We start from the raw sequence: 27,016 nt of genomic DNA, 5'->3' as shown, positions 1-27,016 counted from the left end.
AGAACCCCAGATTCAGATCAGGGACCCTTCCTTCTTTTACATTAATTGGTAGCTTAAGCTGGTAAGAATTATTTTCTGAATGAACAACAGGGAGCTCCATAAACTCAAAGATGAAAGAAGAGAAAGAGAATGCAAATTGTTTTTAAAACATTTCAGCATTCTGTGAAACCACATGGTTTCAGTGAAGAGCAGTTCAGTATTAGGGGAAATTCTGAATAATATTCAAATCCTCAGCATAGCTATGACCAGGAGGATGTGGTTTTTAATGTGTATTATGAAAATCACACTTCAGATGAAGCTTATTTTTAATTAACGTTTTTATTTTTGAAATAATTTTAGACTTACAGAAAAGTTACAAAAATAATAAATCTATGTATACCCTTCACCCAGCACCCCCTAATGTTAACTTACACAACCATAGTTCAATGATCAAAATTCGTAAATTGACATTAATACAATCCTATCAATTAAATTACTGCTGAGGGCCCAGGTTCGATCCCTGGTCAGGGAACTAAGATCCCACAAGCCACGTGCTGTGGCCAAAAAAAAAACCCGAAATGAAACAAAAAACATAGAAACCAAGATGTGCGCACAAAGGGGAAGTTTATTATTTGATGATTATAAAGCTTATGTATCAGAAAATTTACCAATATAGGATCACACAGCATCTCCAGTAATAATTCTGAAGCAGAGCAGCCAATTATATATGGGTTAACTTTAAACATGGTTTAAAACGCTCCGTTTGCAGCAAGATGTGCGTTAGGCATGAATGCCATTTATATCAAAGCTGAGAAGGTGCTTTTCCTTCCTAAGATGTTCCTTTATTCTTTAGCAGAAATTTTAATTTTCTTTTTTTTTCAGTCTCTATCCTTCTATCTATAATGTCAAACTAATTACATCTTATCTTAAATAATAGAATGATAAAATGTTCAATCTCATTAATAATCAAAGATATGCAAAGTTAGCAATGAGACTGCAGCCATCTTATGAAAATATTAACAAATATTGAAAAGCTTAGTAAGATCCAATATTGTTAAGAATGTGAGAAAGCAGGTTCTCTAGGGCACCTCTTTTTTTTTTTTTTTTTTGCGGTACGCGGGCCTGTCACTGTTGTGGCCTCTCTCGTTGCGGAGCACAGGCTCCGGACGCGCAGACTCAGCGGCCATGGCTCACGGGCCCAGCCGCTCCGCGGCATGTGGGATCTTCCCAGACCGGGGCACGAACGTGTGTCCCCTGACTCGGCAGGCGGACTCTCAACCACTGCGCCACCAGGGAAGCCCCTCTAGGGCACCTTTTTGAGAGCTATCGGTAGTACTGATTGAAACATTAAATGTGCATTTGTCTTAGCAATTTCACTTCTAGAAATGCATCTATCAGAGATGTAGGTACAACTATAAAAAGGTGTGTGTGTGCATATGTGTGTGTGAGACTTCATTGCTGGTAATTATGAAAAACTAGAGACAACTTAAATGTCCATCAGGGATGGCTGGTTAGATGCTCAACACTGCTATTATTAGAGAAATGCAAACCAAAACTACAATGAGGTATCACCGCACACTGGTCAGAATGGCCATCATCAAAAAGTCTACAAATAAATGCTGGAGAGGGTGTAGAGAAAAGGGAACCCTCCTACACTGTTGGTGGGAATGTAAATTGGTACAACCACTATGGAGAACAGTATGGAGGTTCCTTAAAAGAGTAAAAATAGAACTACCATATGATCCAGCAACCCCATTCCTGGGCATATATCCAGAGAAAACCATAATTCGAAAAGATACATACACCCCAATGTTCATTGCAGCAGTATTTACAATAGCCAAGACATGGAAGCAACCTAAATGTCCATCAACAGATGAATGGATAAAGAAGATGTGGTGTATATATATGTATGTATATATATATATATATATATATAAAAATAAACACACATACACACACACAATGCAATATTACTCAGCCATAAAAAAGAATGAAATAATGCCTTTTGCAGCAATGTGGTTGGACCTAGAGATTATCATATTAAGTGAGGTAAGCCAGACAAAGACAAATATCGTATGCTATCGCTTACATGTGGAATCTAAAACTATAAAAATGATACAAATAAACTGACATGTAAAACAGAAATAAACCCACAGACATAGAAAACAAACTAATGGTTACCAAAGGGGAAAGAGGGGAAAGGATAAATTAGGAGTTTGGGATTAACATATACACACTACTATATATAAAATAGATAACTAATAAGGACCTACTGTATAGCACAGGGAACTCTACTCAATATTTTGTCATAACCTATTGGGGCAAAGAATCTGAAAAAGAATATATACATATATGTATAACTGAATCACTTTGCTGAAACTAACACAACGTTGTAAATCAGCTATACTTCAATTTAAAAATTTTTTTAAAAAAGAGAGGGCTAGTTAAATACTGTATTGTGCACGTAGGGGAGAGTCACAAGGAAGTGATGTTTACGTTGTGAACTAAAGGATGAATAGGCATAAGCTGTGTGTGTGTGTGTGTGTGTGTGTGTGTGTGTGTGTGTGTGTGTGTGTGTGTGTGGTGTTGGGAGTGAGGAGAAGAAGCTGCAGCACATAGGGTGGCCTTGAGGCAGGAAAGAAAATGGTGTGTTTAAGGCTTGGAGACTAAGAGAGAGTGATCGGGAGAGTGCCTCAAGAAGGGGCTGGAAGAGGAGGTAGGCATGGCTGGTACAGAGGCTTGACTGGCATGTTGGGCTCCGTGTGGTGGATACAGCTTATCCTGAGGTTTTTCACAGCTCAGCCTACAGATCCTCCATTGTGGAGCACAGGCTCGGATCCAAGTTCACTTTGACCTCAAGTCACTCACTTATTTCGTGCATAACTGCTTGCAGAGGCCTCCCCTGCCCCTCCTTATACACCAGGCTTTCCCCTATCATTGCACCTGCCATACTGAATAGCCATCATCTATTTCTGTGTCAGTCTCCCCATCTTCACTGTGAGCTCCTTGAAGCTTAGTTATCCTTGTATCTCCATGTCTAGCACAGATTGACATGCAATAAATAGCTGTTGAATTAATAAAGTAATTCAACTGACCACCCACCACGGGGTCTTAACCTGGCGTCTAGGGTCTCACTGGGGGAGGAGGTATATAGGTAGATAGAATTCAGGGCTGGGGGGTGTCTGTGAACTTAGGGGGAAAAAATTACTTCCTTATTTCCATTCGCCTCTAACTGAAAATTAGCATTTCCTTCAATTATGAATGTATACAACAAAACACAGTAGTAATAGTAGTATTAAGACTCTGTCACCCATAGAAGTCACAGCTATTTTCATATCACATTAGAGTTGTTGCAGATATCTCAAAATATAATTTACACTCATTACCGCTTCAAAGTTACAGTAATTATTAGACCTGCCACTAGATCTTGTTATCTAATGTGTCGAAAAAGAGTAACTCCTTATATAACATTAAAAATATTTTGATAACTGTATTTCAACATAACTGTCTTCCTTCATAGTCCTATATATTTTATTTTATGCATTTAAAAACATTACTCTGCGAGGAGGTCCACAGGTTTCTTTTTTTTTTGGCCACCCTGAGAGGCTTGTTGGGGATCTTAGTTCCCCAACTGGGGATCGAACCCGGGGCCCCGACAGTGAGAGCACCGAGTCCTAACAACTGGACCTCCAGGGAATTCCCCAGAGGTTTCTTCAAGCGTTCACAACCAGGGAATTCCCTGCCAGTCCAGTGGTTAGGACTCTGCTCTCACTGCTGAGGGCCCAAATTCAATCCCTGATTATGGAACTAAAATCCCACAAGCTGTGTGGTGAAGCCAAACAAAAAAAGAGTTCACAACCAGGTGGTTAAGAGCCCTGTCCTTAGAGTACAGCATATACAGATGTGTATACCACGCTCTCTGTAATGAAGTATTGTAAATTGAAAGTGTCACCACCCAACTCCCTTCCTGTCAAACAGGTATCGATCGCCTTTTCCTCGCCCATCCCCAGCTCAGGCCGTTCTCATCTCTTTCTGCCTCATTTGAACAAACTTGTGCACATGCTCTCAATTCTCGTTTCTGTGAGAACAGCTATTAAATATGAATACCTAGCCTGACCTCTCTCTGGGCCCTCATCATATTAAACAATGTCTCTATTTCTTGTTGTGTGTCCAACACTATCTCAAGTTCTCCATCTTTCTCCACGAATAACCTCTGTTTTCTAATATTGTATCTCCCCTCTGGTCAGATAACAAAACCTATGAATTCTAGACTTTGAGTTCCACAGCGTTAGGTTGTCTGTAGGGTGATTTACTTTAAAATACTTTGGTATTAACAGTGTGATGTAGTACACCTGAAACAAACACAACATTGTAAATCAACTAAACTCCAATAAAAATTTAAAACAAAACAGTGTGATGTATGTGTGTATAAATTAACTTTAATCCATATCCTAGAGGCTGTTCACATTTGAAGTACACTAATTAGGAACCCACACTCCAGAGGGGATTAGTTAACATTTGAAGTACCCTCATCAGAAATTCATTCTCTAGAGGCAGTTACTCAAGCACTTCAAATCCATTATTGATTTACAAACGAAGTGATATGATGTCAGGGATTTGCTTCAAAAGAATCCAGGAGGAGGGGCAAATAGGAAGGGATATGGACGAAACAATGTTGACCACAAATTGGTAATTGTTGAAACTAGGCGATGAGTAATATGAGGGGTTTATTAACATCCTCTGTATTTTGTATACATTTGAAGCTTTCCATAATAAAAAGTTTTGACATTTGTCATACTTGCAATCTATACCAGAGTTTCTGTCTAAAGATAACAGATTGAACTCTTGCCATCTACCTTCCCTCCTGAAACCTCACTAAAATGACAGGAAAGTGATTTCTTTTTTAAGTCATAAGCACGTAAAGTTGGAAAGAATAGAGAAAAGGTGAAAAGATTTTGGAGGCTGGATAGACAATGGGTGAGTGATAAGGGATTAGCAGACCAAGAAAATGGGAACAACCTGTTTTACTCTATAGAACTCCCCCGCCCCCAGCAAGATCAGTAATTGATTACACCACATTCCTCTGCAAGTGAAGGCAGAAGGTGGTAGGTATAACAAAATAAGAAAGACTGATTAAAAATCTATTAGGAAGCAGCTAGGTACAATGTATGAAATAAATAAGCAACAAGATATATTATACAGCACAGAGAAATATTCCCATTGTTCTGTAATAACTTTAAATGGAGCACAATGTGTCAAATTGACTCACGATGCTACACACCTGAAACTAATATAATATTGCTAATCAACTATACTTCAATAAAAAAAAAAGCAGCAGCTAGGTGCCTATATCACCTGCCCCTACTCTGGCAAAAACTGGAGATTTGTTCCACAGAAGGTAAAACAGAAGTTTTGAACTGAAGATAAGATGTACTAGTAAGAGGTATGGCATATTACTCAGCCATAAAAAGAAAAGAAATTGAGTTATTTGTAGTGAGGTGGATGGACCTAGAGTCTGTCATACAGAGTGAAGTAAGTCAGAAAGAGAAAAACAAATATGCTATTCTAACACATATATATGGAATCTAAAAAAAAAAAACGGTCATGAAGAACCTAGGGGCAAGACGGGAATAAAGACACAGACCTACTAGAGAATGGACTTGAGGAAACGGGGATGGGGAAGGGTAAGCTGGGACAAAGTGAGAGAGTGGCATGGACATATATACACTACCAAACGTAAAATAGATAGCTAGTGGGAAGCAGCCACACAGTACAGGGAGATCAGCTCGGTGCTTTGTGGCCATCTAGAGGGGTGGGATAGGGAGGGTGGGAGGGAGGGAGACGCAAGAGGGAGGGGATATGGGAACATATGTATATGTATAACTGATTCACTTTGTTATAAAGCAGAAACTAACACACCATTGTAAAGCACTTATACTCCAATAAAGATGTTAAAAATAAAAAAAAGAGGGGCTTCCCTGGTGGCGCAGTGGTTGAGAGTCCGCCTGCCGAGGCAGGGGACACAGGTTCGTGCCCTGGTCTGGGAAGATCCCACATGCCGCGGAGCGGCTGGGCCCGTGAGCCATGGCCGCTGAGCCTGCGCGTCCTGAGCCTGTGCTCTGCAACGGGAGAGGCCACAACAGTGAGAGGCCCGCGTACCGCAAAAAAAAAAAAAAAAAAAAATATATATATATATATATAAAAAATAAATAATTAAAAATAGGTACTTTACTTCCAATAGAAAGATTAAATAAAAACCTTCTAAATATCTACATCCCTTTTTTTAAAAACATCTTTATTGGAGTATAACTGCTTTACAATGGTGTGTTAGTTTCTGCTTTATAACGAAGTGAATCAGCTATATGTAAACATACATCCCCATATCTCCTCCCTCCTGTGTCTCCCTCCCACCCTCCCTGTCCCACCCCTCCAGGTGGTCACAGAGCACCGAGCTGATCTCCTGTTGTGCGGCTGCTTCCTCTCCACTCAAGATGCTGACATGCATCGGCGCCATCAATTTCACCTTCTTGAAGAAGTCTTACCTGGGAGCTTTTCACCTGCTCTGGACTGGCTGCCCTCTGCACATAGTGAACAGCTATCATCCTGGGGTCTCTTGTTACGTTTTCTCAAGGATGCCTCTCTCCTAGGTTGGTTACATTACTTCTTGTAGGCCAAGTCTTCCTCTTTCTTAGTTTACTTAACCTTTTGGTAAGCACATCCTCCAACAGCTCCTGCTATAACATGCTGCATAGCAACCAACCACAAAACCTCAAGTGGGTATCTAGCCTTGAGCCTGGGGACTAGGTTCAGCGGGCCTTCCTTTAAGGAGTAATGCTGATTGGTTATAAGAATCACCTGGCATCGCTTCTCGGCCTTTTGTCTAAGATCAAGTGAAGAATCACCTGGGATGCTTATTAAAAACACAGATTCCTGGGACCCACCCCAGACTTTCTGATCAGGGTCTCCAAGGCAGGGACCTGGACATTTGTATAACAAATTCTGTCATCTTGCATGTATGAGAAACACTGCTGTAGATGTTGGTTCTGTAAACCCAGGTCTTCAAAATTGGCCCCAGGCAGGCATATTGGAGCCAGCTGGGGAGACTGATAAAAATACAAATACTGCTAATTCAGTCCTAAGATTCTGATTTCAGAGACTCTGGGGTGAGTCTTGGGAATCTGAGGTTTTAATAATCCTCCCTCCCCAAGTTGATTCTGAAAGACAGCCAGGAGCCAGGGGACCAACGCTTTAGTAGATAGTGTGTCCACTTATACCTTTCATCATATTCCACTGATTTTGACCTTTACTATGTTCAAGATATTCCCTGCTATTTACAAAACCACTGCAGGAGAGAAAGGTAAATCAGTTATGACCCCTGGCTATAGCAGCTTCAGTCTTGAGTGAGAGACAGGCATACAAACAATTAGCTATAAGACAATGCTAATCAGTGATCAGTATATTTGAACTCAATCAATTGTCCCACACATTTATTGAGTGCCTATTTTGTGCTAGGTACTATGTAGGTTAAACACGTGACACTCCTCCAAATCTATACATGAATTTTGGAAACATGGGCTGACTTTTTGGTGGTTTAATTGCAAACCAATCTGAATCTGATGGTTTCTGGTTCTGACATTGTGTCCTCTGCTTTTGGAAAATCACTTTACCATCTGTCATCTCTCTCTCTTTTACTTGCTGGTGATATATGAAAATCTCAAGACATTTACTTACAATCCTATATAAACTCATTATGGAATGTTACTGCCCCACTCAGAGGATACCTGAAAATGTGTGTCGGAAAGACAGTTTTTGCTTTTTGGTTGTCACCATGACTCTTAGGGGAGGGTGGTGCTACGGGTGTTTGGTGACTGGAGGCCAGGAACGCTAAACATCTTGTAATACACAGGACAGTCCTGCCCCAAATGTCAATATTGTCCCTGTTGAAAAACACTGGAAGTATATTTCTGTCAGTAAGTATTGGGTTGAACTACATGGAACTGCTGTTTACGTAGGTCAAGAATAGTCAAATAGTGACCGTGTTATGTGGCTCAACCTACTACTTGTGCAGCTATTCAGAGCAGCCCTAGGGACCTACTCTGATCTGGTCAAAGAAGACCAAGAGGCTGATTTGGTTACAGGAGCAAATATGGAATTGGTGTTCCCAGAGCTGAGGATCTGTCAAGGCCTGATGACCAAAATTGTCCCCAGGACCTGCTGGGGGCAAGTATAGGGTGAAAGGTTGACCCTGTCTCTCTGTATTTTAAGTTAGAATGTAAACGTCCTTTCATTAATGCCCCTTTGGGTCTTCCGGGTTCCTAACTCTCCCCCAGCCAGTAGCAAGTCCACTGTCTGGTACCATGTATCATACGCAACACAATCTGTAACGGATTGAATGTCAGTGTCCCCCTAAATTCATACGTTGAAACCCTACGCTGCTGGGATGCTATTAGGAGGCAGGGCTTTTGGCAGGTGATTGGGATTAGACAAAGTCATGAGGGTGGAGCCCTCATGAATGGGATTAGTTCTCGTAAAAGAGTCACAAAAGAGCTTGTCTTCTGCTCTCTGCCGTGTGAGGAAATAGCAAGAAGACGCAAGAAGTCAGCAGTCTACGACGTGGAAAAGGCACCCTGATCTCGGACTTCCAGCCTCCTGAACTGTGAGAATAAATTTCTGTTGTTTATAAGGTACTCAGTCTATGGTATTTCTGTTACAGCAGCCCGAACGGACTAAGACAGTATCTAACGATTTTTAAAAAGTTGGAGTAGGAAGGAAATGTTGACTCTATTGCTTCAAATGAGTAAAAGTTGGAAATTAATTGTGTGCAAGTTTGGAAGGCCTCCAGTATCATAAAGGTCCTGTGATAAAAGTGGATGTATTTTTCTTCAAGACAGCATAATGTCAAGAGATTCTTGGACTTGTCAATAAGACTATTTCTGGTCTGTTCTACTCTATTCTTACATTAGTCTATCTATCCATCCATCCATCCATCATTCATCTATTTACCCATCTATTATCTATTCATGTCCACTACATGCAGAGAGCTAGATGTCTCTATTTGTATCTACTCACTATAGAGATATAGTAAGAGTAATATGCATGTGTGTCTGGTGGGGGTGGGGGTGGGGGTTTAAGGATACAACAAATATTCTTCTTTTGGACTTTAGAGCCGGAAAATTAAATCCACCTTGCAAAGGGATGAGACCGGGAAAGTCTAGCTGCTTTCATCATTGCTCCTCTTTGCTTACATTGCATTTACTGGGGCCTCTCAACTCAACATCATAACCTCTTAGTGAAAAGGTCCACCACTGGCTCACAATAATATCTTTGTCTCTTAGTTTACATTCTTAAGAAGGATAAAAGCTAATGGATCCATTTGTCTCAGTTTGGGCAGAGTCTTAATCTTAATCCACATCATCAGCCCCTGACCACACTATGGATTGGTCACTTCGGGTTAGGTGCCCTTTCTGGGTCTATTTAGGGATTGTGGAGGATGGGTGGAGTAAGGTTAATTAGCATGCTAGGCTGTCCCTTTGAAAGCTGTGGATGGAACAGTTTAACTTAAAAGTCAGGTGTAACAGGAAAATCACCACCTATATTCAATTCATAGCCCTAACTTCCCCATATCCTATCTGAGAGACTTTGGGCAAGTCACTCAATATTGTTGAGTTGTAGTTCCCTCACCTGTAAAATGGGTGTGAGCATATTTGTTCCACAAGTTTGCTGTGAGGCGTAAATGCGATAAAAGGCGTGAGCAGAGCGGCTACGTGGAGACACAGGTTATGCTTCCATCGCAGTAATTTTATTGCAGTGGTGCCAATGGGACCTGAGACAGTTTTTGTTAGGCTCATGAGTGAAAATTGGTGTAACAAGACTTTTCAGTATTAGAAACGATTAAGGAATAATATATTTTAGATCATTTGCCGAAATAGCAATGTACTCCCTACAATTTAACTTCTAGGGCCTTAAAGTAAATTGCTTGGGACTTCCCTGGTGGCGTAGTGGTTAAGAATCCATCTGCAATTATACTCCAATAAAGATGTAAAAAAAATGCAAAATAAATTTTTTTAAAAAATTAAAGAAAATAAAAAAATAAATAAACAGGAAAAAAAAAGAATCCACCTGCCAATGCGGGGGACACGAGTTCGAGCCCTGGTCCGGGAAGATCCCACAGGCCGCGGAGCAGCTAAGCCCGTGCGCCACAACTACTGAGCCTGCGCTCTAGAGCCCACAAGCCACAACTACTGAAGCCCATGCGCCACAACTACTGAAGCCCGCTTGCCTAGAGCCCGTGCTCCGCAACAAGAGAAGCCACCGCAATGAGAAGCCCGTGCACCGCAATGAAGAGTAGCCCCCACTCGCCCCAACTAGAGAAAGCCCGCACGCAGCAACGAAGACCCAACACAGCCAAAAATAAATAAATAAATAAATAAAATTTATTTTAAAAAGTAAATTGCTTGAAGAAATTGCTTTCCAAAGATTACAGCTGGGTAATTTTTGAAGTATGTCCACATTTAAGTATAGATCAAAGAAACCCATCTAAAAGAATTGTGGACTAAGTGATTCGACAACAGTGGCTTGAGCAAAGTTCTTTTTGAAAGGGCTATCTGGAAGATTAAGCATCAAACTTTGCAGGATTGGCAGTGGAAGGAGTCATAGCATGTGAAATGCCTCAAATAAAAATTCATTGACTTAAAAAAAAAAGGAGTTGAACTCACAAGTGTAGGTAGTGTGCTACATGAGGGGCAAGTTTTTCGCTAACATCACAAGGGTCTCTGGCCCAATGAGTGGAGTTTGATAGTAATACTTGCTCCAAATGTATGATTTTAATACATGAAAGCTTTAAGGAGAGATGAAAAAACTTTTAAAAAATGGCCTGTGTTTTCTTCTGCTTTTCTCCATTATTTCTTACTCCTGGACCTCTCAGGCATTACTTGGCCTTTCTGTTTTCAGACTAACTTGATGTATCCTGATGTAAGATCCTAAAAAGGGAGCTCACTCAGTGGGTCTGATGTGGTGGATGCTTGCCCGGGAAGTTCTGTGCATGCGTGGCACCATCTCCCGTGAACACCCATGGGAGGTCATGCCTGATCTCTGCTTCTACAGAGATCCTGAAGAGATTGAAAAGGAAGAGCAGGCGGCAGCTGAGAAGGCTGTGACCAAGGAGGAGTTTCAGGGTGAATGGACCGCCCCACCTCCTGAGTTCACTGCTCCTTAGCCTGAGGCGGCGGACTGGTCCAAAGGTGTGCAGGTGCCCTCTGTGCCTATTCAGCAGTTCCCCACTGGAGACTGGAGTGCTCAGCCTGCCACTGAAGACTGGTCTGCAGCTCCCACTGCTCAGGCCACTGAGTGGGTAGGAACAACCACTGAGTGGTCTTAAACTGTTCTTCCACAAACTCTTAAAATGGAAATAGGTTGATGGAAAATAAACAGTTTCTAAAAAAAAAAAAAAGGAGTGAGCAGAACATTGAGCCTATACATGGTAGACAGTCAACAAAGACTTCAATTAACATTCAGAAACAATGTTAAGTGTTTACAAACATTTAATCATCTTAATTCTCCAAACTGGAGTTCTACTATGTTTATGAAACCTGAATTTCCTGTTGGTCAAAAAGCTTAGGAGGAGTAGACTGTTGTCTTTAAGCACACCATGCTTTCTAGATGTAACACTTATAGAGGACCCATTAGATGTAAAGTTTAAGGAACACAATGTCAGCCGTGTCTGGAGTACGAAGTGAAAAGAAAATGCCTGAGGAAAATGACAAGTGACAGCATCTACTGTAAAACAATTGGACTAATAATTTGAAAGGAGAGCAATAAAATATTTCATCAAATGCAGAGTTGCCAAAAATCTGCCTTTCTGCCAATCCATCTTCCACACTACTCCTGGGATGGTTTCTAGGCACTAGTTACTTCAGAAGCAAAGACTCACTCACTCAAACCCCCTTAAGAGAAAAAGGATTTGTGATAAGTCCACATGGACTTAACCTGGATCAGAGGCCCTTCTAGGAGCCAGCTCCTCTGCCTGGTCCTTCTTCCTTCCTTCCTTCCTTCCTTTCTTTCCTGCATTGGGTCTTCGTTGCCTCACGTGGACTTTCTCTAGTTGTGGTGAGCAGGGGCTACTCTTTGTTGCAGTGCGTGGGCTTCTCATTGCAGTGGCTTCTCTTGCTGTGGAGCATGGGTTCTAGGCATGTGGGCTTCAGTAGGTGTGGCATGAGGGCTCAGTAGTTGTGGCTCACAGGCTGTAGAGTGCAGGCTCAGTAGTTGTGGCGCACGGGCTTAGTTACTCCGCGGCCTGTGGGATCTTCCTGGACCAGGGCTCGAACCCGTGTTCCCTGCATTGGCAGGCAGATTCTTAACCACTGCCCCACCAGGGAAGCCCCTGTCTGCCCGGTTCTTATGGTCTGCATGTTCTTGCTACTGCTGCCCTGGCCTCCTCTCCCTACCAACAAGCCAACTTTGTCTCAACCCTGTATACTTAAACTTGGAAGGAGCCCATCTGGCTGGCTTAGTAATAACCATAGTCCATATTGGCCAGAACCATCCTCTTAGGCCACCTCATGATCCTGTCTGTGGATGGCTGGCCCTGGGATCAGAACCTCTGATCCTTTTTATTTAATCCTGGTCAACACTGCCCCAACCAGTCCAGGGCAGCTTCCCTGAGCTACGGGCTGTAGGCAGGTCAGTTCCATCTGGGAGGAGAAATTGGGTCTGGAAACCACTGTCTACCCGACAGACATGTCCAGGGTACATAATTTTTTTAAGACAGAAATTGAGTCATTGTACCCCTTTCTCATCATTTGTTTTTAATTCTTAAATTCTTTGGGATTCCCACATTTTTTTTTTTTTTGGCTGTACCATGCAGCTTGTGGGATCTTAGTTCCCCAACCAGGGATCGAACCCTGGGCCCACAGCAGAGAAAACCCCGAGTCCTGACCACTGGACAGTCAGGGCATTCCCCCAACCCATCACCTATTGTGGTGGTTTTCAATAAGCAATATTTAGGACGCTTCTTGGCCTTACCCATAATTACCAAATCAGTGGCATGAAGAATAGAGCTAAGAGGTTGCTTTTTTTTTTTTTAAGCAAAGTTGCCAAAGTTCCCAAAATGTGCCTTGTTCATTTTCAGTGAACAAGGTTTAGCATGCTAGCTGGCAGAGCTGAAATTCAATAAATGTTTGATGAAAATATAACAGAATGACAAGGTTTTCTTAAACTATCCCAATATATGAAAACCTACTTTCTTGTCCTAAAGATCTCCCCAAGCTCAGGTCAGTTTTCTTGACTCCCCTCGCTTGAGGGACAGAGAGCTCAGCCTCATCCATGCTGAGCCGCCCAGTCCCCTTTCCCGCTCTCCATCCAGTTACAGGTGGAGAAGGGATCAAACGCCCAGATCTCTCCCTGAGTTCCACCATCCTTGCAAACATCTGCTCAGCACATTTGTAAGATCATTTTATAATGTATAAGCATAGAGTGGGCTAAATCCAGATTCGGGGAGGAGGTGTTCCGCTAATGAAAACATAATATACGGAACATAGTCTTATGAGAAGATAATAGTGGAGCACTTTGCACCTTCTGAAGCATCACTTTCCTGTCTTCCCCAAGAACAATGGGGTTGAATTCGCTTCTATGTGCATGATTAAAAGAGCTAAAAATAGATCACACAATTTTTCCAGGGTGATCTTGTTTTAAAACACAGTGTTGATAATGATCATCTTCTTTTTTCTTTTCTTTTCTTTTTTTTTTTTTTTTTTTTGCGATACGCGGGCCTCTCACTGTTGTGGCCTCTCCCGTTGCGGAGCACAGGCTCCGGACGCGCAGGCTCAGCGGCCATGGCTCACGGACCCAGCCGCTCCGCGGCATGTGGGATTTTCCCGGACCGGGGCACGAACCCGTGTCCCCTGCAACGGCAGGCGGACTCTCAACCACTGCGCCACCAGGGAAGCCCGATCATCTTCTTTTTAAAAAGCCTCTCCCCACCCCTACCTACCCCCGAAAAGCCCTCCATAGCCCTGCACCGATTAAACGGCAAACTTTACCCCTTCGTACCTTTCCATTTGCTTTCTCCCTATTTAGAGCACCACCACCCCTTCTCTGATTGGGAAACTCCTTACCATCCCTGAAAGACACAGCTCAGCACTTGGCTGCTGGGAGGCCTCCTCCCAGGCACTCGCTGCAGCGCGAGCCCCGGACTCCCCGCTTGCTCCCACGGGGCAGTGTGGCCCAGTGTCCCTGCAGCAAACAACACTTAGATCACTGACACGGGTAGCCTGGCTCCATGACCAGATGTGCCACTGTGCGTCAATTACTTACTGCCTCTGTGCCTCAGTTTCCCCATCTGACAGCGATTGTAAAACTCAGTTCCTAGCCTATAGGGTTGTGCTATGTTGTACAATATAGTGCTTAACACAGCGCCTGAGACACATAATTAGCAGGAACTAAATGTTGGTTCTTATTCATAAACATTGTGTAAGGAAGCATCAGTGAGTATCTTGTTGAAAAACTATGCAATCCTAGGTTTTCTCTAAGTTAGTGGTAAGAACTCAGCATAAAGAAAATCAGGGCAACTGCTTTTTATATCAGGGTTTCCAACTTTACCTACCTGCAGGGGTTGTGATTTCAAAACAAGAAGTCCCACATCCCCATTCAAGACTGGATAAGCCATAATGTGTTTGTAGGTGACCGTCTGTTTTTATTCTTTTTTTGGGCTAGGTATTTTAGTCTAGCTATGGAATGGAGGTGAATATGAGCTCTTTCATAATAACGATCTGTATTTTAATAGGCTTGGTTATTAAAACAATAAAAATTTGTCCTGTCCCTTCCCTTCCCCTAGAGCGTGAGCTGAGATGTAAAGCTGAGTTAAATTTATAATGTGCTTCTGACCTTATGAGAAATAGGCCCTGGAGACAGCTTTCAAGTTGTCTAGTTCCTGCGAAATTATAATGGGTAGGTTTGGTTTTAGAAGAACTGTCAGTTAAGGCAGCTTTTCTTCCCCTACAGTATGACTAATAATGGCAGGTATTAAAATTGAAGCTAAAATACCTAGAATTAAGATTTTGGCAGAACATACTGAGACATTCCATGGTTTTGGACATTTTAAGTATATGCCTTGATGAAATGTTCACTTCTCACTTAACAGATTTTAAAAGCAAGAGGTGGAAATAAGTGACAGAAGTAAAAGTTATATGACAAATGTATCTTAAATGCTCCTCCAATGAATTTTAAAATGAAAAGTAGGATAAGGGAAAAAAGTCTGAGTAGAAGGTCAAGTCTAAAGGATTGAAAACAGCTTAGAAAATCCTTGAGGAGAGTATTTCGGGAAATTTAAATTTCCTGCGAAGCTTTGCTCTTTGTGAGGATCTAATACTTTGAGAGTGGTTTTCACTGTCAGGGCTAATCTTTCAAACCTGGCACAAGATTATGAGTGAAAAGGTTTCACTTGGCCCATATTTGACATGAAGCTATCTCTAGTTTCCCTCTGGCTTTCAAAAACAGGCTCGCCCATCACTGACTGAAGTGGAAACCCCGAATCACTGCATATCTTCCCCTCTTGGGCCCTTGGGACCTTTCAGCACAGACCAGGCTCCAGTTGGCTGTGGAACGCTCTTGGACGCCCACTTACATTTTCTCCCCTTTAGTGTTGGCTAGGAGTAGACAGAGAGCTCTAGGCCATATGGGCTCCCTTTGCCCTAGTTGGCTGCACATTCTACCCAAATACAATGAGAAAAAAAATGGTTTCTAAGTGCAAATCGTTGTTCCAAAATTATTTTACTATCTAAAACAGGGCTTGCTTTATCAGGGACAAAAATCTTTCTCCACATTTAATTAATCATCACTCCGGTTCCAACTCTTACCCACCCTCCCCACCTCTTTGCCTTACTTCCTGTCCCGTCTAGTAGTTCTTCCGTCTCCTGATCTCTTATGGCATGGAGTGTTTGTCCTTTCTCCTTACTGGGATTTTGGATTTTATCATAACGGCTATTCAGCAATCTGCCTCCATAATTATTATCCATTGTTCATGAAAATCCAAAGCATAAATTTCCTTTAAAGATGGATCCATTCCCAAAGCCTACTTCCTCCCTTTTTCTGAAGTGAAACAAAGGTTCTATTTTAGACTAATAAGCAGCCTCAGAGAGGGTGTGAAGATCTAATGGAAATTCTCTCTTAACGAGTATATTTACGTATTAAATAAAAATGATCCGGTTCCCAAAATGAAACTGATAAAGTTTTTTTCACCCCAACTAAATACTGGATAGAGTGAAAGATATAAATTAATCAAGATGTTTAATGTTAAAATATGCCTATACAATGAAAAATAAAAATGGTGGAGTATCTATTACTCTTAAGTATTTATATAGTATAAAAATTAGACAAAATTTAAAGGCTCATAAAAGACTCTTTTTTTCTTTTCTGAGTTATCTTTTATTATCTTTTCTCTAAAAGGTTAAGTGAAGCTTTTTTGCAAATGGACCACTAATGTCACATACCAGTAGGGGGCACTAAAACATTGCTGTTAAACGTTATTAAAAAACACTTTTATCAGAGTGAAAACGGGTTTTTTGGCAACTTATCTTTTGCCCCATCAGGTTAATTGGAAAATGATGGAGGAAGATGGCAAGGGAGAGAAACACAGTTCAATTAGAAGATCAAAGCTAATAAGTCATCTTGGCTAAGTTTGCAGAGAATCATTTTCTGTGTAAAAACTAACGTGACAGTTGTGTAATATGTGTGGAATCAGTGAACTTCTGGACACAAGACTTCATGCTGGCTCTCTGATGCCCCATAACAACTGTGGACGATTACGTATGGGGATCCCTCAAATGGAAAGAAATGGCAAAACTCAACTGCATGTGGTCTACTACGCCTTGTGATGGTCTAGGATATGTAACTTTAAAATCCTAGCTTGTAATAACTTTCAGTTAGATGGTAGTTTGGGCTTAGACCCTTTGGCCATTCACTTGAGGTGTGGCAAGAATATACCGTGGGGAACAGCTAGATGACATTCTTGCGTGTCGGGTGCCACACTGATCTGGTCAGTCTGGACCACTGGGCTCCTTGCTCTTTACTGGCAGGGACAACCCACGTCATGAGGTGAATGAACATCTGGTCCTAAAAAAAGTGAGTGCTCTGGGGCTTCCTGGTGGTGCAGTGGTTAAGAATCTGGGTTCGATCCCTGGTCCGGGAAGATCCCACGTGCCACAGAGCAACTAAGCCCGTGCGCCACAACTACTGAGCCTGCGCTCAGTAGCCCTTGAACTACAGCTACTGAGCCTGTGTGCTGCAACTACTGAAGCCCGCGTGCCTAGAGCCCGTGCTCCACAACAAGAGAAGCCACCACAAAGAGAAGCCCGTGCACCGCAACGGAGAGTAGCCCCCACTCGCTGCAACTAGAGAAAGCCCTTGAGCAGCAGCGAAGACCCAACGCAGCCAAAAATAAATAAATAAATAAATAAATTAATTAATTAAATTTTAAAAAAAAGTGAGTGCTCTGCTTCTTGGATTGTTTATTTCCATGAGAGGGAAAAGCAAGCCCGTGCATGTCCCTTTGGCTATGCTCCACAGCTAGAGATTGTGCACTGAATTTAGCCTAGCCTGCGGCATCTTGTCATTTATTTTGCAAAGTTTAGTAGTATGGAAAGAAACCAGCAGCAGAGGGGGAAAATATTCCTATGGCTCTGAATATGTTGAGATGGCTATCAAATACAGGGCTCAGCCCAGCTAGTCTCCAGTGGGGTAGGCTTGTGTTCTGTCCCTGCCAAGATGTTAAAAGCTCCCTGGGCAAGGTAATTCAGCTGCGCGGGGCACGAGATGAGGGTTTAGATCCAGACATGGGAGCAGCTGCAGTAATGTGAGCTGAGAGGAATGCAAGCGTGTGTGGGGAGTGTCGATTTCAAAAGCAGGTTCTCCGAAGAGTGTTTCCCTCCCCATCGAGAGGCCCGGGCTAACCTTATGACGAGGAAGGGAAATAATGAAATGTTGTCATCAGCCCAAACAGGTGGACGACAGAGGCATGGACGATGCGCATGAGACCAAGTCTGAGAGATGGGGGTGACCACCGACTGACAATTCACATTATCAGTTGTGATTCCAAAAGGCCCAGGCTGCGGAAGGCCTGCAAGGGAGCCACAGAGGTTATCTGGATGGCCAGTATTTACAACCTGGGTGGACCGGATCCAATCGCGACATCTGAGGCTTGTCTCTGGAAAGGCTGGTCTGGCATTAGGGTGCCTTCAGCCACATGGGCCTGGAGGGGTTGTGGGGTGGTGGTGGGAGCTTGAATGCACGTTGGGTAGCTGGGTGTGGGAGGGTGGGACCTCATGCAACCTGTAGGCTCCTGAGGGGACCACCAGAGGTCTACCCTCGCCTTATTCAACAGGCTGGCCTTCCCATTCAACGAGCCGCACACAAAAATGCTTTTCATCCAAAGGCTGTTTTTCCTAAATGTGGTATTTCTAAGGGCTCTCCAGAAGCCTAGTGAAGGTGGGAGAGAAGACCTCCAGGGTAGGGAAGGGAGAGTGAGGCCTTCGTTTCCCTGCCATTCTTACTTGTCCACATGATGGTTTACTGAGGGCAAGGGGTAGTGGACCTGTACAGTAGTGTGAGCTGAGAGGAATGCAAGCGTGTGTGGGGATGGTTGAGCCCTTTTGCACTACAGATGTAAGACTAACTGGAAGTGGAAGTAAGCCTTTGATGGAACAGAAAAGCCATGGTGGATGGTGGGTTGCCACTCAGCAGAGAGCCCCTCTGAATTATCTTTAAAAGGAATCTCAGACCTTGTAAACAAGTCTGCAATGCCTGGGGCTAATCCCACCTGCAGGCACTTTCATATATCTCAGTGGAGCCTCACAGCAGTAAGTATTATCATTCCCATTATTCAGATAAGGAAACTGCCTGGAGGAATAAGGAGTAAGAGTTTGAATCTGAATTTAGGTCCTTCAACCTTCCAGGCTAGTGATCCTCTCACCACATTTCACTGCCCTCTGTTGGGTTGGTGACGGAGGGGTAACAAGTATTAGATCTACTTACTAAAGAAGCCACATGGATTACTGTTTACGAGCAAAGACTCTGGAGCAGACTGTTGGGTAGGTATCCTTGTTAGCTAGGTGACCTTGTGCAAGTTGCTCAACGTCTACGGGCCCCCATTCCCTCTTCTGTCAAAGAGCGCCTCCCCCACAGGGTTTGTGAAGATGCAATGAGTTTATATGGTACAATGCTTGGAACATCGTAAGTTCTAGATGCATGTTTTCCTCTAATGCTGACCATGCTTCTTGTTCATAAACCATACATTAGCAGCATGGATTTTGTTGAGACTTTGCTCTCAAGTTAGTGCTTTATTTGCTTAACTACATTTTTGGGTTAGGGCCCTTTAGTCCCTCAGTGGAATGTTAAAAATCTACCCTAACCTTTGGAAAAACGTAACTGATCCTTTAGCCAGTGGATTAGTTTTCTAGGGCTGCCATGACAAAATACCACAGACCGGTTGGCTTAAACAACAGAAATTAATTTTCTCATAGTTTTGGAGGCTAGAAGTCCAAGATTAAGGTGTCAGCAGGATTGGTTTCTCCTGAGGCCTCTCTCCTTGGCTGGCAGGCAGCCTCCTTCTTTGCTATGTCCTCACATCATCTCTCCTCTGTGTGTGCTCACACACCTCTAGTGTTTCTCTGCGTGTTCACATTTCCCCTTTTTATAAGGACACTAGTCAGATGGGATTAGGGACCACCCTAATGGCCTCATTTTAACTCAATCACCTCTTTAAAGGCCTTTTCTCCAAACGCACTCACATTCTGAAGTTCTGGGGGCTTCAAAGTATGAATTTGGAGGGGTGGATGCAATGTAGCCCATAACAGTCAGGTTCTTCAAACCCCCAAAATCTAGATGCACTAACTTCAATCTAAGATTGCAACAGGTACTATTTAAAGGGAAAAGTTGTGAGCTTGGAAGCAGTGTGATGACTGGTAGATACCAGTGGGAGTGCCATGTATGGGTATCACAGCACACTTAGGATTTTAAATTGCATAGGATACCACGATTTAAAAATTTCCCCTAGCTCTCCTCTCCTGCTGTCGTTCTCAGCTGCCTAAGAGAAGAACGCGGTGCAGGGCAGCAGATAGAAGTGAGTGTGGACTAAGGAACACAGATGTCCCCTCACCTGGGTCCAACTCAAGAAAGGCCTTTGAATCTCTCTGGGGAACAAGAGAGAGTACTTTATCCATTATGACCACCTTAATAATTTCTACATCACGACCCATTTAAAAATAATATTTCCATTATGACCAGTTTAAGAATTGATCAGCAAATGCAGCTATGAAGGTCCTTCCTAATAAAAAAACTTTCACACCTTTAAGTGTTTGGGGGTAACATTTACATTACAAATTCTTACCTTGACTGTGTAATTTTAGCAACTTTTGTTTCTTAATTTCAGGTCTTCCTGATTCCTAATTTAAGAGGTTTCTATGGTTCTCATCAATTTTTGTTTATCAGTGACTAAATTTGTTGTATGTTTTAATTGGATTGTGAAAATAAGGTGGCATTTAAGATCTTTTAATAGACTCCTGGTGTGTACACATAGGAACGTGGGCGTGTACGCCCTCAGGCTTGCACGTTCCCGTGTGTGTGTGTGTGTGTGTGTGTGTGTGTGTGTGTGTGCGCGAGCGCGCACGCGCACACACACACACACAGTGACACAGTTTTACAGTACCGTTGCCAAGAATAACTAATCTAGGAATAACTGCAGAATCTGATAATACAGGTGGTGTTTCTTGTTAAAATAATTTGTCTACATGAACAGACATGAATTCTTTTTAATTATAAAAGTGAATGTTAAAATTAAGCTACTGCCTTATTCCTAAATATTTCTTTTTTTTTTAACTATCAAAATCACTTTATTCTCTCTCATACATAAGGCATTAAACCTGAGAAGATTGGAAAAAACATCATGAATTACGCTTCACATGACTTCCTAAATAAAAATAGTTCATGGTTCAAGTTTGAAAGGTAGTTTATCTAAAGGAATGCTTTAAAATTACTGAAGCTAACCTTAATCAATTGTCTTAACAGGTAGTTAATCAAGCATTTAGAAGCTAGTTTCTAAATAAGTATTTCAATAGTCTTAAAAAAAAATCAGACCTAGAAAAAAAATTTGGGACCCAGAAGCCATTATATTCCAATTCCGTTTAAGTAGAATACTTTTTCTTGTTTCTGTTCTGTATGTTTTTGTTTTCTTTCTTCTTCTTCTTTTTTTTTTTTGAGAGCGCTAATGTTGTAGGACTATTCTGTTTTCATGAGGAAGTCACTTGTCTCCAGTTGTTATGTTTCTTGGAGACATCTCTTACAAAACATGCTGTGGTGTTTGAGTGGGTTTAGATTTTTAAGAATTTTGCCCCCCCAGAAGAGCCACAGAAAACCAAAGAATACACTGTATCAATTCTCTTCTGCAATTGTTTTAGAGAAATTTGCTCTATTGTTAAAGTTGTGCTGCTTTCTATGATAACATTATCTGTTAAATGAAGCTGCCAAAATCCTCATCAGCTAAACTACCAAAATGAGTCAGCTAACTTTATTTTTAACCGCTTTTTAATTGCCTGCTGAGACTATCAAGCATAATGTAAGAGGATTTTTAAAGCCTTTATAGCAATGTTTTGGTATATCAGGCCATATAAGAAGGTGCATCAATGGTTCAGAATTCTCAAGTCATTTCCATGAAATTTTCCTTTTAAAACTCAGCTGTAGGGCATGGATAAGTAACAAAAATCTCTGAGATTGGAGACTTTTCCTAAATTCTTGCTATGATATACCATGGATGTTATACATACTATCTCTGAATCCACAAAGAATCAGTTGGATTTGGGCAACCGATGTGCAAAACATGTGAACATGAAGGAGCCATAGCAGGATTTAGAATAAATACCAGTGATTTAGAAATCATGTGTTTACCTAAGCTGAAGTCATTCGTATAGTAACAAAGACCTACCCACGAGGTTGTACCGATGTCAAAGAACAAACATTTCATCCCTGTTTCAAAGCACTTTAAGACATTATTTTAATCCTTACAATACCTCTTTGAGGTATGTAGGTGGCAAGTAATATCAAGATAAAATTTCAAAATGCAGAATAAATTGAACACTACCTAGGGAATAAAAGAACTTCAGTTGATAGTGCTTTGTTGATTTTCTGCTTTTCTTGGAAGAGCCATTGGTGATTTCATTTTATCATATTTTGCAGGTAGGGCCAACATCACAGCATACTTGATAAAACAGCTGCTGTGATCTATAAGAGAGCCACTGTGTTTCCAGAGCTTTCTACTCACACTATAGCCTTGGCTGGAGATGAGCGAGGGACACACGTGATTTGCTTTCCTATCCAGGCGGAGGCATTCTGCTCCTTTCTCCACCCTACTTCCCCAGGCCTTGTCGGTCTGTGTCTACAATAAAAAGTAAAACATCAAATCAAGTATCAAATATACAACTATTGAAGAAAAGAGATAATATATTTGGATTATTATACTGATTTTACTTATCATACAAAATTATGATTATCTGCTGACTCTCACAACTGGATGCACTGGCTAATTAAAACTAGGACATCTCCTGAGGATGGGAAAGCATGGAGGGGTGATTTTCCTTTCGTGATTCATTGGCAATTTAAACTGACTGAAAGGAAGGTAGCCACAGATAAGCTCTTCTGACTGATAGTCTGTGGGTCTTCTGACTGTAGTCTGTGGGTCGTAGGGGCTGCCAATATGTCTCTGTGATGGAAAGCTGAAGATACGAGAACACAGCCTAAACTCTTAGCTGAAGGGTGTTTTATTCATGCTTCTTATGAAAACTGGGGGCATTAAGATAGGATCCCATCCCCTTCCCAAAGTAAGTGTTTCTAAAGGTGCTTTACAAATATTCCTGATATTTTATGCTCACCTGGTGGTGGAGAGGGCACTTTCCAAGTCACTTTGAGGTGGAGAGGAACACAAGGGTTTTGTTTGTTTTGCTCTTAATTTTGCTCACTGTCTCATGAAAGTAAACCTTATGGCTTGGATCAATCCCCAGCACGTTCAGCAACAGAGCTGGATTCAAGCAGTATTGGAATAACGTAAGGTCTCTCATTTGAATTGTAAAATATATGTTCACTAGTTCTAAGCTAAATCTGAGCTTCTGAAACTCATAGGAGGGATGGCTTTTAGATACAGATCCGAAGCTAACCACTTTCTCTGGTGGGGACAGAGCTCAGTAGAGCTGGTGAACTTGGTTTGATGTGCTTTATTGAAGATAAGGAGAGCTTCGGAAAGAGTTCCAGATGAGCCAACCTTTCCGGAAGGGCAGGTTGCTCTTACTGTAGATGGTCTGAGGCCGTCTGTTCAGATAAGCAAGTGCTAATGGCTTGAAATCCCCGACATCATTTGTGTTATACAAATGCAAACGTCAGCATTATTATTGTCATTTATATTCTATCTCTAGGCTTCCTTCATTAACATAAACTAAACTGGTTTCAGGCAGAGCTGATTGCTGACAAAGATCCCTCCACCTCCCAAAATGTTCCAACGTCAATTTTCTGGAAAAAAACTGAATCATCAAATTAACCTCTGGTTAATTTCTAGGGCTCTAGAAAAATCCCAACATTTTACGGAGGCAGAAGGTCTGTTAACCAGGAGATGAGCTCTGTATTTTGATAACAGTAGGGTCAAGTCTGATTACAATTAGATAAGCTTCTAAAGTACAACATTAAGTAAGTTTCTTAGCTCTCTGTACCTCAGTTTCAATTTCTGTAAGATATGAATCATGATAATTCCTACATTATTGGTTGGCTTTGAGGACTGATTCAGGTAATAGCTATATAGTGCTTAGTCCATAACTACTGTTGAAAAATGGTGGTTTTTATTAACACCGGGGCCTAAAGAAAATGTGTATATTCTGCTTCAGAGTAAAAAGTGATTTATGGCTTAGAAATGAAAACATTTTGAAACGAGAGGTATATATTTATATTTATCAATATACATATCATCTTGTTTCAGATGATATATAAATCTGAAACAGAGGAGGGTGAGATCTCTCCAAGCTTAGTCTCGGATTGTGGGAAGAGTTTTTCCAGGTTGTAATCTTCTGGAGTGCAGGCATGCAATGTAGCTGTCAAATGTTCTGTTTTCAGTTTGTTGTTCAAACACAAAATTATTTAAAGTATATAACGGCATCATATGAGACAAATCCGTTTTTTCCTCCAGCATGGTATCAGTGATCAGCTAATTGGAAGTTCCATTTTAAAATCTTAAACCTTAGAATATAGAATACTTCAATGTGTTTTAAAGGCTCTATTTACCACAAAATAAAAACCTGGTATTCCAGAGAAATACTCACTATTCATCTATGTTTACTTTCTGGCATAGCAGACTTTGCATATGGGTGGGCTGTGTTGAGTCAGCCAAATCTGAAATTTGATAAACTCTTACCTCCTGTTTTTACACCATAACTGACACAGTCAGTGACTATACATGTCATATTAAAAACACATGTACTCTGACTATACAGTCATTACCTCTTGTTATTGATTTTTATCAACAAATGACAAGCAATATGGTTAGTTACTATAAAATGCTGTTTCTTCTTCCTTCATTCTTTCATTACTGTCGTGGACTCCCAGGGGGTTACAATCACATTTGACGCCCTTTCTCTACTGTAATGTTATGGAAATAGGGCAATTTGATTGGAAAAAACTGATTATAGTAAAACAGCAATTAATTCTTACCACTTAACTTGAACATTCATACATGTTAGTTTTCCAAGTAAATAAGTAGAACGCCTTGTTAAACTTCCTTTCTGCCAAAAATGTACTACCATCTGTGATCTACATGGCAGCTTTTTCTTATTTAATACATATGTCCCCCCTTTTTTGGGAAGCATGTTAAGAGCTTTAATATGACATGAAACAGAAATAAAATAGTGAAAACACATTGTGTTTCAAGCATGAGTGCAAAATTCAGATTTGTGATATTCAAAGAATTTGGGATTTCATGTGCCATCCATTAATTTTTATGGCAACTCTCAGTCCTTAATGTTAGAAAAAATTTTAATTGTAATGTGCAGGCTGTTTGGAGTTTGGGAGAGTAATTTTATTGTCTCAAAGTTAGTTAAAGACCTAGTGTTTAAAATAGGCTGAATTTCATTAAATAGTGAAAACCTCCAGTTAGAAAGGTAAAGTGAAAAGCAATGCTATACAAGAAAGAGTTTTGGCCTGAATGCTAGGAGGTCTGAATCCTGGCCCAGCTCTTCACTAACTGTGCGGCCTCGGGCAAATCACTTAACTTTTCATTGTCTGTTTTCTTACCTGTAAAAGGAGGGGTTTGTGTGAGACCTGTAACGATCACCTATAAATCCACCACCCAGATATAACCACTGCCAAAATTTTTTAGCCGACAGTGGTACCTCCAACCTTTTAAATATTGTATCCCCAGCATTGTCGCAATGCCATTATGTATGCTTGGTCCACTTTATTTTAAATGACTATATATGATTCTACCTTACAGGCATTTAACCATTCTCTATTGTTGGTCATTTAGATTATCTCCAAATACATTTTTAGTATTGTTGTAGGGACCCACAGGTAGTCTCTCACTAACACTTAAAGCAAAGGAATAGAGTTTATCGAAGCTGACACACATCTTCATAGCACAATAGAAACTGTTGGATCTCTGGTTTATGATTTGCCCAATGCTTCTCTCCAGTTACAGATTAGTAAGCATCATCTTTATTTGTAATAGACAAATAATCTGACATATCCCGTGTCTTTTGTCCATTTGGAGCAAGATCCTCCCAATCCCAAAGCCTGGTGGCCAGAGCTCATACTCCCAACACCTACGGATGTTCATTTATTCAGCTTTTCTACCTCATCTTATTATTTTTCTTCAAAATGGTGACTATGATAATACGTCAATTCTTTTCTGACTTAGCATTCCTTGTATCTATCAAATACTTTTTTGTGTGTAATTCCTTCAAAGAAATATTGTCAGTATGCATTCCTGATTATTTAAAGAGTGACATAGTCTTAATTCTGACATCAAATATCATATAAAGGAAAATAAACTATTTATGACCTCAAGGAATTTGCCATCAAAACAATGTACTCTGAAAAAAAAAAAGAAAAACCAGTGTACCGTGTGATGCCTGGCACCTGGCCTGTACATAGGAGGTGCTCTACAAGTATTTGCTGAATGAATGACAAAATCCGAAGGAAATTACCCCTCGAGAAAAATAAATGGCTACTTCTGATATTGCTATAACTACCACTTAATAGGCCAGGTTTCAGGACACTGGTTTAAGAAGCTGAAGCTGTGTTGTTTCATATCATTATCTTCTATGGGCAAATTGAAGAAAGCCTGTTTTAAGTTGATAGCAATACCTCCTAATGATTTAGACAAAATATTGGAAATGGGCAGTTCTGGGGAAGGGAAGGTGAAGTACGAAGTTAAGTGCTGTGACTGAAGAATAAGCATCCAGGCTTTTTACTCATTAACTTGGACTTAAATTACCTATTTTTTGATAAGAATTTAAACCAGAGATCAGTGTGTTGGTGGTGAGGGGTAAATATAGAAATTTCTACCTTGGAATTGATCAAAGGGAACCATCCCTCAGTCTTCCTGTCAAGGATGATGTAATAATTACCCTGAAAAGAGGCAGAGGAAAGAATACCACATTGGTTTGTGAGATGGGCTTTGTGAGGATAAACTTCCTTTTTCATTTTAATTGTGCTTACCTGACATGAAACATTTTTCTTCCCAATTTGGCCACATGAACCGATGATAATGACTCACACTTACTTACTAATCAGTGAGAATCATTAGAAAAACCCTTCTAAGCAAACAGCTACCACAAAAAAAAATACTGAAGGAGAAAAGAAATAAACCTTTTTCTCTTAAGCAGAACTAGTGCCAACCTAAATCCTTTGCCATCCTTCAAAGAAAACGGTTACATTTTTTGACTAAAAAAAACCCAAACCACTTCTTTTGTAATCTTTTTTATTATCTTACTATCACTATCATTTTTTTGTGTGTCTGCTT

General features: G+C 41.1%; 1 protein-coding gene and 1 pseudogene across 1 annotated transcript in view; one reads left to right on the top strand and one right to left on the bottom strand.

Annotated features, from left to right (window-relative positions):
* LOC132413925 (uncharacterized) overlaps positions 1-27,016 on the bottom strand; it is a 34,750-nt gene that overhangs the window by 4,993 nt on the left and 2,741 nt on the right. The window contains exons 4-5 of the mRNA XM_059996197.1: positions 26,560-26,622; positions 22,283-22,396 (exon numbers count right to left, since the gene is read on the bottom strand). Coding sequence (XP_059852180.1) covers positions 22,283-22,396; positions 26,560-26,622 — 177 coding nt within the window. The remainder of the gene's footprint in view (positions 1-22,282; positions 22,397-26,559; positions 26,623-27,016) is intronic.
* Positions 10,659-10,794, top strand: LOC132413996 (small nucleolar RNA SNORA62/SNORA6 family; annotated as a pseudogene).

The sequence above is a fragment of the Delphinus delphis genome, chromosome 18, assembly GCF_949987515.2.
Source record: "Delphinus delphis chromosome 18, mDelDel1.2, whole genome shotgun sequence".
NCBI lineage: Eukaryota > Metazoa > Chordata > Mammalia > Artiodactyla > Delphinidae > Delphinus > Delphinus delphis.
This window is presented reverse-complemented; position numbering and strand designations above follow the sequence as displayed.